This window comes from Pocillopora verrucosa, chromosome 3 (assembly GCF_036669915.1).
Source record: "Pocillopora verrucosa isolate sample1 chromosome 3, ASM3666991v2, whole genome shotgun sequence".
Lineage (NCBI taxonomy): Eukaryota > Metazoa > Cnidaria > Anthozoa > Scleractinia > Pocilloporidae > Pocillopora > Pocillopora verrucosa.
Genome location: NC_089314.1, coordinates 29,523,639 through 29,538,876, shown reverse-complemented (window position 1 = coordinate 29,538,876; position 15,238 = coordinate 29,523,639). Strand labels below are relative to the sequence as shown.

Below are 15,238 nucleotides of genomic sequence, written 5' to 3'. Positions count from 1 at the left end.
AATGTTAATAGCCAGGTTCCTAAGGTCGCGTGCATTATCTTTTTTTCCTCTGGCTCTGGCTAACAACTGACTACTCTGAATACCCTTTACATCCTTTTCCCTCCAGTATCCTTCATTTCAGTGAAACGATAGAATGTCCGACACGTGGACCGAGATCCAAGAACACAAGCGCCGTCAGGAAAGATTTCGTGATCGTCTTCAACGGCGAATGAGGGATCGCCAAGGAAGAGGTGTAGAAGACAATGATTCATCAGGTGATGTAAGGACTTGAGACGTCAGTTCTTGATTTACACTCGAACCTCAGAGAGAAACTGAGAAAGGTTCAAGTTAGGAGAGTGTTTATTTATCGAGAGCGGAGAGCTACGGAAATTAGAGGGGTTGGGGGGGGGAGGGATTGGTCTACTATTATTATATTTATCCAGCATGCACCATAATCAGATTTAATCACCGGAAACAAACAGGAAGAAACGTTGAAAGAACGAGGATATTAAAAGCAGAGCTTTATAGAGATGCAGGTGCACTTTACTGAAATGAATACTTTGTGAAAACTTGATCCCCAATTAATTTGCACCCCCTCCTCCTCAGGAGTTTTGTCTCTGATCCAGTTAAACATGTAGTCTTATTGTCAAGAAGACTCCTTGATTGCTTGTTCATTTACGTTTCATGGCCTAGTGTATATTAGGACACAAGAGAAAACTACTTAGCAGGATTTTACTTTTTGTTTAGATTAGAATTACTGAGACCCCTTGTTGATTTGTTAAAAGATTTTATCAAGGGTACTTGTAAGTTTGCTTTCTTGACTCAGATATATGACCTGTCAATTCCTTCCAGGGTTTAGAAAATGAACCAATGTCACAAGTGTGAAATTTAGTATGCTTGTGCAACAATTTTTCTTGTAATTACAAAAATTATTACTTGGAAAGTTTAGATCCTGAATTTCTGCAATACTAAGTACCTATATATGCAAACATTGCTGTTTAGAACAGAAAGATTTGAAAAAGGGCTGTTTCAGTAAACTTAAATTAAAAATTAACATTTTCACCTTAGTAACTGCTTACTATTTGTTTATTAGGTACTGATGCACCTCAACCAGATAGAACAGAGTCCATCCCAACAGATCAGTCTTCTAGTGCAAATAAACAGGCTGATAAAGTTTTAAAAGTGGATCCTTTGCTGGAAAACAATCTTCTCGAGTGTCTGTGTGATCCTTCCTTAACTTTCCCAATAGATTCTGTTCAACTGACAAATTCTCTTTCCACGGAGGTAAGCATTTCACTAGTCTTGTCCACAACTGAAGTGTTTCTAAAATTTGGTCAAGCACCATTATATTATGTTTACCAAAGTTTGCTTAAATAGTTCTTAAAGTGGTCACATGATTGTTTAAGTGTACATGTACAAATGTTTGTTTTGCCTTCTTGTCAATCCCTCTGCTGTAAACCTATCTTAAATCTTTGATCAACTGACCTGTGACTGCTCTTTATAATTCAACTATGTCCTCGGTTGACTTTTCTTCTTCCCTCAAGTGGGTAAATTTTCTAATCTTTTAATGAAAAAATGAACTAAGGTAAAATTGAAATCTGGTCAGACAAGCAAGGCAATTTTCCAGAAGTAATTACCTTTGTTCAATTAATTTTTTTAATAATTAGCTAAAAAAGGGTCAAATTGGGATGTAGATCCATTAAGATTGTTAAATTATTTGCAGTGTTGGACTGAAATCTTTTGAAAGATCAGAAAATCCTGTTTGCTTATTTATTTTTTATCATTTGCTGTGTTGATACATTCATTTTCACTGTTATGTATATATTTAGTAATTTTCCACTACTACCTGAAACCATGAGAACATCAGCACACTTTAACAACTCAGGTGTAAAATAGAAATCCCTGCAAAGCATTGTCTGATCTCAATTTACCATTAACCCTTTAAGTCCCACTAGTGACCAAGACAGAATTTCTCCTTACATTATCAGTATGATATCAAGCAGACAAGTGATGAGAGTAACGAAAATATCAATTAGGGGATTATTGGTTGATCCAATTCCATATTCTCCAAACTATCATCACATAAATTGTATAGCAGACAGTAAGGAGAATTACTCGTGAAATCTTGGGAGTTAAAGGGTTAATGTCACACCACTGAAAAGAAAACCAATTAATATACAGATTTTTGTTTGTGGCATTTCACTTTCTTTCTGTTCCATTTTCTTATAGTTATAGGCTTTAATCAGAATTCTGTTTGGTCATTTGTATAGATTAAAAAAACAATTGGTCTTTTGCTATAGAATCAAAAAACAAAACTTACTGGTACATGTATGCTCGTAATAATTAAAAAGAGTATTTTTCTTTCCTTTTGTACCCAATAATGATCCCTGTATTGAAATTTCTGTCAGACTATTAAGACATGCTTCTTTCATTCATCAGACGTTATTAATGGGTTGACCTTTTCTTAGTTTCATACTGTGGATCAAGTTTGTCACCAATGCCAGCTGATGCTGTTGATTGTCTAGTAAATGATAAAGCAATGGAAACTATCTTCCTGTGAAGATATATGTGTAAATGTACATTATATTCAATATAAACTTGCCAAGACAACAAAGCATTGAATTTGTTGATCATTTTCTTAGGCACTGAAAATATGTTTTTGTTTTCCTTTGATTTGGTGGCAAAGCAGGATGAGAACAGTATTTCCCACACAGCAGTAGAGAGCCTGCTTCACAAGTTTGCTGTTCAGGACTTTATAAGGTTAAAGCTGTTACCTCATTTCCTTCATAAAAGATATTGTTATATTGTTATTGTTATTGTTGATACCTCAGCCAATCATAGTCTCAAAATTACATGTTAATGAGACCATATACAACTCTTACAAATCATTTGGCAAGTGCATAATCTCATATATATTTTAATCCTTACACACCACATGAACCAGATCAGTGATTGGGAATAGGAATGATCTTCCTGAAATATTTAAAAGTCAATATTGTTTAAAAGTGCACGTTATAACAATGATGTCAGCCATGGATTGTGATCGACATCATGGTTACTATTCATTTAATTCTGACATTTTAAGATAAAGCTGAGCTGTGTGTTTTTGTTTTTTTTTTCTTCAGTATTAAACATGGGACTTCACCTGATGGAAACACTTGTACAATAGTTACAACTACAAACCATCTGAAGGTATTTTGGAATGAGGCTGTGCCAGTTATATTTGATAAATTGCACCACTAAGGGAAAACAACTCCTTTGAGGTTTAGGACAATTTTCTTTGTCATTGCCAGTTAAAAGTTTATGTCCATTTAAAAGGAAAATTGCCTTTTCCTACAGCTCTCAGCTGCACTGTGTTGCAGATTAACATAACTGCTATTCTCACCTTCCTCCTTCTCCTTTGTCTCTTTCACTCTTTAGCCCTCATTTAAACCCCTAAGAGTGACCAGTATACAATTTCTCCCTAGAAAATCACCCCATATTTAAACATTAAGATCACAAGAATTAAAGAAATGATCACCAACTGAAGAAGCGCTTGATTGTTGCACAAATTCTCCTTGTTAGCACCTAAGGAAATGTATAGAGAACAGTGTGGAGAATGTGAATACTGATGTTAGGATGTACAGGGTTAACATTCCATCACAGGTTTTTCATGTTTTCTGTTTGATTTGGTTGACTTCTCACCATGACTGTCACAAGATCACATTTTACTTGGCTTCACCTGAGTGATGTATGGGTATCTGTATACTGTAATCTGCCTTTCTTTAATTCCTTTTTTCTCTTGTTTGTTTAACATCTTGGTTTGGGAAACTCTTTTGTTTTCTTACCAGATAGATGCTGTTCGTAGAAATTTTCCCACCAAAGGTACTGTTTTTTTAATGGATAAGTTTTTTTTTCTCTTTATTACATCCATTTTGAAATCACTTGTGATCCTTGCAATCTGATTGGCACTCAACAATGTGATTTATTCACAAATTGCACCATTTCATGTTCTAAATTGCATCTTTTTCTCAGCCAATGAGACAGCTTTATTAAAACACAACAATGAATCAAATTTCAAAGCTTGTTTAAAGAAATCAATCAAATTGTGGGAAGATGAAAGACAACTTTAATTTGCAACTTTTTACAAACTAGTTAAATATACTGGATCAATAAAATGTTTTTACAGTTTAAAAAATATTGTATTAGGCAACTGAATTTTGCAACTTCAAATGAATGTAATTTAGTGGTAATTGCACTTTGTGTTGTGCAATTTTGGTTTGAAATCATACTTGTGATTTCAGATCAAACTCATGCTGCTTGTTCATTTGATCTTGAAATCATGCATATGATTTCAGACCAAATTGCACTCCACTCAGTTTTATTATCATTATTTATCAGTTTATATATTTCTCTCACTACGAATGACATGTGAATCATTTTGCTATTTCTGTTGGTATCTTTAACAATTTAATGAAAGAGGTGTAATAATGACCTTTTTGTCCATACCAGCTAACTCTGTGTGCTGAGGACTGATTGGTGATGAAGTGCACTTCCAAAAACTTATTACACTACACAAAATTATTTTCCTTATGGTTGAATAATGCATTTTATATTGATTCATGTGCTGGTTAGTTTACATCATAAAGGAAGCTGATTTTCTGATTTTCCATTTCTTTGTAGAAGATAAATCAAATTCAAAGAAGAGGAAAAGAGAAAAGTTAGTCAACGATATGCCTGCTCAAATTTTCAATTATATTGTTTGTATCCACTTGTTAATTTTAACATACAAGTACCATTGTCTGTCTGAATTATGATTTATCTCATGTATGCGTGACTCTCTGTTTGTTACAGGCAATGATTTCATGATTCTGGCCTTTTTTTTTTTAATCTCATCACTTATGTCTTTGAATATTTTATTTGATTTTTGACATCATTATGATTACTTTGTCACAAGCCCTTTCATCCCAGATTTACTTACAGCTGATTTATGGAAAATCAAGCAGGAAAAAATATTCAACTCTGACTGTTTTTTTTTTCTCTTCTCAGCGATTCCAGCAATCCAGTGTCATCACCAATCATTGCACAAACAAAACCAAGAATTGAATCAGCTGATGACCTTGAGGTAAGACTAGTGTTTTAGCTTAAGTAAGGCAGTAAAATCAACTTTTGATAATGAACTGTCCCTTGAATCAGTCTCTGTAAGTATACTGTATCATCTATGGTTTTGGGAGTCTAGAGTCTCAATTATTCCTAGTTTCAATTCTTTTATGCTGCCTCGTTTTGTATTGAATCACAACACCACCTAAAAATTTTGGTATACAATAAGGAAACAAGATTTAATTTGCGAGAGATTTCCCAAACATGTGGTAAAATTTGGAGTGACACTGCCACCCATTGGCCATTCAGAAAGTAGATTAATTTTTAAACTTTGATTTATGCTAACAGATTCAGATTTCAAATTATTGAATCATGAATTGAGTCTACAAGTGTAAGCTTCTCATATTTTACTCTAGCTTACATATGAATGCTCAAGTCTTAGAAATGCAAGCCGTTCCTTTTATTTTGTATTATTCGTTTGTTAACCCTTAAACTCCCATATCAAATTTGTAATTCTCCCTACTGTCAACCATACAGTTCTTATAATGTTAGTTCTGAGGATTTAGTATTGGATCAACTAATTATCCCCAAATTGAAATTTTTCTTTATTCTAGTCACTTATCTGGTTGATATTATATTAATATTGTAAGGAGAAATTCTGTCTTGGTCACTCATAGGAGTTAAAGGGTTAAATCTGTGGTCAGCCATTCAACCAACTTACCCCACTTGAGTTTTATCACATCAATAACATTAGACAATAACATTACTGCAAAACTGGCCAATTAGTTTATATGAATCAGACTTAGAACATTTGACTGACAACAACTATTCTCTTGACAATGACAATGACCTCTGCTTAGGTTGTTGAAACATCAGTTACCACTACAGAAAACAGTCCTTTTTAGGACTACACTCATCCAGATGATCAGACAACACTATTACATAGAGGTTTTGTTAACATGCATGCAGACAAAAAGTGTTTTTAGCAAATGTAACCAATTATGTGACAACCTGACGTCAACTTGTGTCAGCATCACATTTTTGTGCAGCTTTGCTGTAGTCTTATAAACTTATTTGAAAAGTGATAAATTTTTGGATTATTCAATAATTATCTTGGTTTGAACTGCTCATGGAGGTATACCAACTTGCATTAAAAAAAAGTCACCCATTTATTCCACAAGAAGTCCCAAAGGAAGCTAGTGCTTCGATGGAGATGACCTCTCTTTCCATGTAAACATTTTTGATACTGACCCCTATTATTTTCATCTTTGTAGATATCACTTTGTTCCCCTTGAATTGTTGTTTCCTGTAATAGGGTTACTTGGTTTTTTGGTAGTCAACTTGCTTGTAACAATTTGATATTTCTCCTTTTTCCCATTTTCAGAGTCTCCTATCAATGCCAACCATGAAAGAGATGGAAGTGAGAAATTATGATATGCCTCTTTGTCTCACTTAATCAAAGTAACTTTGTTGAGTGTTAAATATCATAACAATTTGTGGTGTGGGTGTGTGTGGTTTTTTTTTTTCACTGCATTGAGACCAACCTTCTGGGGATCAAACTTGGATAATTTACAAGAAAAAATAATTCATAACAATTAACCTAGAAATACTTGAAGCTTTTTTTTTTGTCTTTGTATTTTTAACTGAAGTTATCCAGCAAATACAAGTAAGGAAAGATTGAAAATATGTGAGCAATGTTTGATATTTCCTTATTTTTTCATATACTTTTGAATTTGACTCAATATATGTCTTTCTGTGTAGAGTAAAAAAGTTGGAGAAGAAATTTTGGATCTTCTGAATGTACCTTCACATAAGGTAAGGGAATAGAGGCAGACTGTCATCTACTTAAAAGAAAAAGAAAAAAACACTGAAAATGATGTAGGTAAGAGCCATGTCTTGCTCTTCTTAAACAATATTATAACATACCTTTCATTCTACCTGATTAATATTGAGCATCCATTGTTTGTATACCAGTCGAGTAGCACTTTTAAAATTGGCTTACCATGGAACATCCTAAAAGCAACTTGTGTTTTATTGTTATGCACACAAGCCTTAAGAAAAGTGAATCTACAAGGAAAATTCAAGTGTTAAGTCAGATATTCTGTAGTTTACCACAAGAAAGTGAGGATACTGTGAGCAACAGAATTATTGGACATATTTGAAGACTTCATTGTGAATGGTTGCAAGCTACAGTGTATACCAGTTGAGACCTTGGCAACATTTTCTTTTAAATTTTGAAATAATTTGTTCTTTATAATTTATGAAAAAATGTTTATAGCTTAAACTTCATAACATAAAATGCAAAAACTGCACAACTAGTAAAACTTTTGTTAACAAATGTTACCCAAAAAAATCTAAGCAAAGTATAGAAAACATCAAATTGTCTTTCTATGAAAGTTGATAAAAATTAAGTTGTTGAAGGGTTCCAAAAACAAAATCTATAGTAAATTGTGGCCTAACATCTGAATTATTTAAGAGCTCAGTACATTTATTTTGCTCAAATCATTGAGTATACAATGAGTGGTAAAGTGTTGGTATGCTCTAATAATTTTGAATTTTTTCCTATTAAATTACCTTTATCTCCCCCTCCCCCATTTCAATGTTACATGGTGGTACAAAATGGTCACATATATCAGACAAAATTGTTAGGGGGAAGGGGAGACTGGAGAGTAACTTATTAGAGATGAATTACAAGATTTTTCTTCATTATGTTGAGTGTAGGATTGTTGAACACTAAGTAAGTAAGGCATATCATCTACTTTTGCCACTCATTATAGGTTTAGAGCCTTGAAAATCCTTTTTTCCTTTTCCGTTAATTACCTAGATCGCTTAATCTAGTTGTGAGTAACAGTTGTAAATTCTTAAATTTTGCAGGAACAATCTACAGTTGAAAAGTTCAAGTCTCAAGGAGGAGCATTTGTGCATGAGTTCTGCGATCATGGAACAAGAGAAGACTGCAGGAAGAACAATCCCAGAGGTCAACCTTGTAGGAAGGTGAGCTTATAATGTTGTGTGCCATTCGTTTTCTTACTTCTTGCCTTTTTACCAACATGCCAATATCTCTCATTACTAGGTTCATTTTCGAAAAATTATTCAGAAGCATACGGATGGTAAGTTCACTTGTTATCAAGACTAAACTTTTTTTGAAAAAATTATTTTGTGTGTAAGTGACATTGTCGGAAGAGAAAGAGTTTGAATATAACTTTTGTTTACTTAGAATCTCTTGGAGATTGCTCATTTCTCAATACATGTTTTCATATGGATACTTGCAAGGTGAGAGTCTTTCCTGGATAACTGGCAATACTTTGAGTTATTAATTTGAAAAAAAGTCAAGCTTGAGGGTAGTAAATTTGAATATAAATTGCTTTAAGGGTTAATGCCTTTAACCTGGGAGTACCATTTAATCATGTAGTCTCTTCATCTGGGCAAGTGTTCTCTTGAAAAGGGCTTGTCAGTAGTAGTGACTGACATGTCAACAAACTGAGTGGAAGTTATCATCACAGGCAAATAAGGAGTAGTCTTTTGGCATCAGTGGTATGAGTGTGGTTCATGAGATCACTTTGGTCAGTGACCCAAAACTGAATGAGCTTTAATATCCAGTACCACATGCACACAAGTGATATAACCAATTGCACTTTACCCATTTGACAAGGCTTTCTAACAATATTTTAACACCCTTGATTTGTTAATTTTGATTGGGAGAGATGAAGGCACAGAAAAAGATGTGTGTCTTTTTCCAAAGAACACATCGCCTGTGATCTTGCAGGCCTGCAGGATTTAATTTGAGTCTCATGCACTGAGTCTATTTTCTTTTTCCTTTTCTCTTTGGATGGGATTGAAGCCCCTTTCATGCTTTTCTATTTCAACTTGTCTTTTTTTTTTCTTTTTTTGTTTAAGAAAACTTTTTTGTCTTTGTCAGTATGTTCATTACAAGGTTGATTACAGTGATGTTGAGTTGAATAAGGAAGAGAAAGAAAAAGACAAGAGAAAAGAAGAAAAGGTATACTTGGTTTACCACTTTGTTCATTGGCTTTCACATCACTGAACAATCTTGGTTACAAATAACACTAAACCATAGAATTTCGAGGAAAGAAATGTGGAAGAAATCAGTGAAGGAAAAGTTCTACCAAACATTTACATTGTGAGCAAGATGAATTGTGGGTCCTACTTTTAACGAATAAATGATACAGAGGTAAATGATATCTTCCAACCTGCAAATGATAAACAGGAAGTAATCCTCTCAAGTGAGCATTATTTAAAATTAAAGAAATTTCAGATAAGAATCCTGACGAAATTTAGGCTTTAATGGGATTGGAACCCATGCCTCTCAGATAGTTTGTTGCTTAAAAAGCCACCCGTTGGGGGGGGGGGAGGGGATTTTAGTAGGTTCTTCTTTCCTGCAATGGAATCTGATTACAATTTTCTTTGAAGAGTGAAAATGTGAACAATGGAGATATATGTAATTGATATTAATTAAACAATTAACTATTGAATAGAATAAGTGACAAAATAACCTTTTTTCCCGTGCCTTTTTTCCTTCCTTTGTAACCAATAATTAGTTGATTCGGGTTTTTTTTTTTCATTGGAGGCATCTTTAACAAAAACCGCAGAGGAAGAAAACCGAGTGATACTCTATCCACCTCAGGTAAGAGGGATGTCTTTTGCTGTGTCACCTGCATTGTGAGATGTAATGAATTCTTTAGAACAGGACGGTAATGTCATCTTTTCCCATTTGCTTTCATGTGGCTTGTTTTCGTTGTAAACCCTGATGAAACGGACATCTACGAAACCCTTGCTGGTGTCTACTTAACACAGGGTGCCCATTTTCTTGTTAGTTCTAGTAAATTGCCCAGTCTGTTACAGCGTTCATCGCATATATGATTGACTACTTGTGAAATCATTTATTTGAATGATCTGTTAGGGTGAATTGCTGAGATGAAAATAGGGTTGTTAACAAGGTGCAGACGCATTTTGCCGAGTAGTTTGTCACTGGTTCATCTTGTCAAAACATCTGATCTAGTACGCTGTAAATCCAGTAATTACCTGAGCGGAATTTGGCTTTAAAACTGCAAAGTTTTCCTACGACATAAAAAATCCTGTTGATTCGCATGCTTAGTAAAGGTGTCCACTGAATGCAGGCTCTTGTCACATGTAATTTGGGAAGGCAAAACTGGGACATTAATTAGCGTTGGCCCGTTTATGACAGGTTTTGTGGATGACGAAGCCCGGGTTTGAATAAATGGCTTCCGTAGCCTCTATACCTTCTTTCACGAGCTATATTACATTTAAGCTTGGGTCTTTTCCAGGCAGAGCTTGGTTTTATGATAAATGAATCAAATGGGTTGAATCATTCTTTAGAATACGAGGATGTTTACGTAATTGCAAATTCCTTGCACTAATTTTCCAAGACTAGTGGTGTATTGTCTTCATTTTAGTGGATTCAGTGTGACATGAGGTATTTTGATATGACGGTGCTGGGCAAATTCTCTGTGGTCATGGCCGATCCTCCTTGGGATATACACATGGAGGTACATGCCGTATTTCATTTGTCCTTTTTTTCTGGTTATCCACTCGTTTGAAATCACTGTGACCTCTGTAACTTTAAAGAAAGAGTATAAATATCAAGTTACAGTGATTTGGACTTGGACATAAAAACATAAAACGACATTTTTCATCTCATACGCATTCACATGTATGTTCCAAGACACGCACGCATATGTCCTGCTTTCCATGCAGACCGTTGAGTAGTAAAGCATTTACTGGGTGAATTTAAAAGGCAAAAGATTTGCTAGGAGGCAATTCAGTCCGCTATGATCGCAAACGTTGGGTTACCACCAACAAAATCGGACATACCATTCCTTGGATTTTCTTTTTCTGAATTGATGATCGTGTTTCTTGTTTTAAATGAGTGAGACTTTTTAAGGCTCGGATGGGTAACAGTTCGTTCTTTTTCTAGTTACCGTATGGTACTATGTCAGACGAGGAAATGCGCAAGCTAGACGTTCCCTCCCTTCAAGACGAAGGATACATATTCCTTTGGGTGACTGGTCGGTCAGTACAGAGTTTTTACTGCTTCGTTACTTTATAAAAAAAAAAGTTAGACAAATTTTCCCTGAACTTTATCATAACTAATTTCTATTGCGGAAGTCTTGTGACTAGTGGTTCGTTTTTGCTTAGATTCGCCAAAATTTTTTAGCAAAATTACTCCATGGATAAAAGGCAGCTGTAAACAGTCAAATGTTTCTTGTTTTGTCGGCGAAAGTAAAGTTCCGCTAATTTCCAAGTGTATCGGAGTGCGGTTTATAACACTGTGACTCAAACAAGTACTTTATGTTGTTGTATTGTAGTGCGATGGAACTTGGTCGAGAATGTTTAAAGCTTTGGGGGTAAGTATTTCAGTGGATGAGCTCATTTTTACGTCCACTACACGATGGTGGCCAATTACGGTTTTTGAGCCATTTTTTTTGCTCCGGCTAATTTGCTTAGTTTGAGAATCAACTCGACACTCAGTGTTATTAGTGAGTTTTTGCAATGAGAATGAAGCACCGCTCTTTTATACATGGCTTAAAAACAGTGTTCAGTGAGCAGCAGAGGTTAAGCTGTAGCAAAACTTAGTTTTGGTTTGTGCGATTTATTTTATCAATGAAGTTTGCTTCTATAACATAGTGTTACTTGTAACGAAGAATGTTGGGAATATAGTTTAAAATACGGTTCCCTCAGGGTGTTTTCAGCCATCCTGAAACATTATCAGTTTATTACAAAATTTTTATGCGTTTCCTTCCACATACTACCTGGTAAAAGTTGTTTTTGTAGCTTTGGTTTTTGGAGAGCTACTTTGGTTGTATTGCTAAAAATCCTCACAGAGAAGTTACTGAAGTTGTTTTATTTTATTCAATAGTTATGCGGGCTGCGACGAGTTAATCTGGGTGAAAACAAACCAGCTACAGCGCCTGATTAGAACGGGAAGAACTGGGCACTGGCTTAATCACGGGAAAGAGCACTGTTTGGTAACTTTTAAATCTTTGTATTTACATTCAATTGATCTTCATCTTTGTCATAACCAAATGCATTGTCGTTCTTCAGGTTGGCGTGAAGGGAGAGTGTAAAAACTTTAACAGAGGTTTGGACTGTGATGTGCTTGTTGCTGAGGTTTGTTCACTTATTGACTCTTCCAAGCAAGGCTGACTTTATCTCCTTGCGTCTAATTTTCTTTACCTTCTGAAAAATATAAAACCTTTGCAATTCTATTTACTTTTGGTAACAAAAAAAAAAACCTTAGCGATGGTTGAAACAACAAGACAGACAAACAAACCAGGAGACAGAAAAATCTGAACAAAATAGACAAGTATAGCCGTGCGCTATGAATCAACAATCAATTTTAATTTATAGTTAAAATTCATTGTCTCCTTCACTTAAATTGTGCAATTTTTTGATGAATTATTCGATTTTCGTTCTGTAGACAGTTGTCATCATTTTTACATTGCTTACAGGGCAGTTGGATGTATTTTGCAGGTGAGACAGACAAGTCACAAACCAGATGAAATCTACGGAGTGATTGAACGGTTAGCACCCGGAACGCGGAAGATAGGTAGGTATTTTTTGCCTTCTCATCATCAATGTTTTATTTTAACATCAAGAAGAATCAAGATTTCCCTCGCATCTCGCGCATGAAATACCTTCGCTGCGTGTAATAAACACACTGTTCTACGTATACCAAATAAGAAGATAAAAATGATATCAAGGTAACCGGGTATATGCAAATGATATTTGTGCATTTTAGGGCCTGTCTTCATGGATGTGGGAGCCCCCAGGTCGGTGAGGTAACCTGCCTAACTGTGGTCGAAAAATAGCCCGCGTTTACATACAATCTTACAACCCCGGAATCCCGGGGTGAAGTTTCTCGAGGTTGTTATCGCACTTGTAGTTAAGGAGTTTAAGATGTCACTACGGCGACGTGTGGTAAAACGTTGCCGAAAAAAAACTAATTTATTTTCCTCTAAGTTTTCCGCCAATAGTTAGATGCGTTAACCGTTTCTAACGGTACAACGTGATCACCTCGGCATAACATGTGAATGTACTGTTGAGTTTAAAGTAAAAGTATGACTAAATTGCTGTCGGGGTTTTATTGCTAAGAGGAAGTAAAAAAAATGGTGTTTTAACGTTTCAGCTCTCTATGGGATGGCTAGGAAATGAACAAAGTTTAACACACTCGTGTTCCGCTATTTTTTTGCTCATTTGATATTTCTGTAACATAAATGCGACCCCGGCTAGGTGGGTCACCCCACCTATCATGGAAACGTGATCAAGATAAAAGAGGAGATTATATGGACTTGCGGGTTACCCCAACTAAGCGGGTTACCTCACCTACCTAAGGTCCACTACCATGTAAACAAGCCCTTAATAACGGCTCTCCATCTTTGCTCGCATTACTGAAGTTAAATTCCATTCTTTTATGGCATGTAAACAAACGTTAGAAGATAACTTTGTTTATTTTTGCGTGGAAAGTTTAAACAGAATTTCCACGAGCCCGCGTCCCGGGAATCACTCGGGGATCTCTCACTCGAAGATAAATTCGTATGCTCACACGACCCTTTCTCAATTTTTTTCCTTGTAGAACTCTTTGGAAGGCAGCACAACGTTCAACCAAACTGGTTAGAAATGGTAGAAATTGTTATAAAGATGAACGTTGGTGTCCTTTGCCGTTGAAGGCTAAAAACTCCAAGTGTTTGTTGTTTGATTGACTTTGTTGGTTAATCAGTCTTAGTATATACCACACGAGTGAATAGTACTTTTCGCGCGCGCTGATTGGCTAGTTCGGAAGTGAAGAGCAACTAGTACTCACCTCCGAGCAGCCGGTGAGAAAAAATCGCGCGTCAAGAGTTTTATTTCCAACCATTTTTTGGTAACTGTGTGGTATGTGCTAAAAACAACTATTCACTTCAGTGTTGGTGTATAATTTTTAAGTGTTGCCATTACTGTAATTGGTCGAGATTTCAGTATTTGTGAAAAAATGGTTTTGCTTTTGATGTGTAAGTAATACGTTCCCTCTCCACAGGATAACCTTGGGTAATCAACTGGACGGTGTTAGACTTTTAGATCCTGAAGTCACAGCACGCTTCAAAAAACGCTATCCTGACGGAAACGTACTCAAACCTCCCACCACTAAAGCCTGATTCCTCTCGAGGTACTTGACCGTAGACGCCTGTTCCAATCAAAATCTGCGCAGCAACTTCGTGAAGTAAAACATGGTACTCCTCAGTAGCTGCAGAGAAGTTTCAGTCAGATTAGCCGCTTTCCCATTGTGACAAAGATAAGACGCCCGAGAAAGTTACAATTGAATCAGTTGGGCCAACGGGATCGGGTGACACACCTGTCCTGTTTTCTATTTGTCCACTTGGAACTAAACAGAGTGTAATCTGTGAAACAGTTTTCTCTGTCTCTTTTAAACCATGCAGAAGAAGCGTGAACTTAGTTGGAGTCATGTGAAAAATTGAATCTTTGTTCTCTTTGATGTTTAACTTAGCGTGACCCCAAAGTAGCTTTCGCTTTTCCTGCTTAGCCGAGGGGGAAAGAAGTCTGTTACGGAAGCCAAACAGCGCGAGTGGATTAGACTGCTCCTGCACCAGCATTATTTGATTCGTTTGTAGTTGTTCTATAATCTGTAAACAAATAGTTTATTTGTGTTTAGATTAATGTGCGTTTTACTCAGATGACCTTGAAAATAAAACGGGGCTTAAATCAAAGAAATGCCTTTAAGTTTTGCTAGTATACGTCCGCAGAGATATTACAACATTTCACCCTTGCTCGTAAAAAATGTTTGCCTACTGTTAACCTACATTAAAAGCGTGTATCAGCGTGCTTGTGGAAAGGGAAAAAAAGTCGTTACATTTACTTAACAATCTTCGGTTTTCGCTCGTTTGCGCGAGCAAATATCAGGCTACAGGCTCAGCCACTACCCCACTACCCCACTACCCCGCGCTTCAATCGCTTTACAAAGGGAATTAAATTGAGTAGAGTAAATATTGTCAAATAGACAATATGGTTGACGGCAAATCATAATTATGATTTCAGTTCAACATAGCGCGACACTAAATTGCATCAATTTTGAAACCGCACAATTTAATTGCCTAACCACAGGATTTTTGTCGCTACCAATGGCTTATCGACCAGAGCCTCAAGA

The 15,238-nt window shown here is 35.8% G+C and overlaps 1 protein-coding gene across 1 annotated transcript; it reads left to right on the top strand.

The window, feature by feature from the left end:
• Positions 1-30: 30 nt before the first annotated feature.
• On the top strand, positions 31-14,795 carry LOC131786625 (N6-adenosine-methyltransferase subunit METTL3-like). Its single transcript, XM_059103682.2, has 22 exons — positions 31-254; positions 1,073-1,263; positions 2,669-2,739; positions 3,105-3,171; positions 3,810-3,843; positions 4,642-4,678; positions 5,008-5,083; positions 6,443-6,478; positions 6,820-6,873; positions 7,933-8,052; positions 8,132-8,168; positions 8,276-8,331; positions 8,978-9,058; positions 9,647-9,703; positions 10,494-10,586; positions 11,015-11,109; positions 11,406-11,444; positions 11,957-12,065; positions 12,142-12,207; positions 12,571-12,646; positions 13,673-13,709; positions 14,114-14,795. The coding sequence occupies exons 1-22, from the start codon at positions 134-136 to the stop codon at positions 14,229-14,231; spliced, it is 1,671 nt and encodes a 556-aa protein (XP_058959665.1). The 5' UTR covers positions 31-133; the 3' UTR covers positions 14,232-14,795.
• The last annotated feature ends 443 nt before the right edge of the window (positions 14,796-15,238 follow it).

Coding starts and splice junctions, on each gene's coding strand:
- LOC131786625 (XM_059103682.2), top strand. CDS start 134: ATGTCCGACACGTGGACCGAGATCCAAGAACACAAGCGCCGTCAGGAA. Junction 6,479..6,819: donor CAACCATGAAAGAGATGGAA/GTGAGAAATTAT, acceptor CTTTCTGTGTAG/AGTAAAAAAGTTGGAGAAGA. Junction 8,053..8,131: donor GAGGTCAACCTTGTAGGAAG/GTGAGCTTATAA, acceptor TCTCATTACTAG/GTTCATTTTCGAAAAATTAT.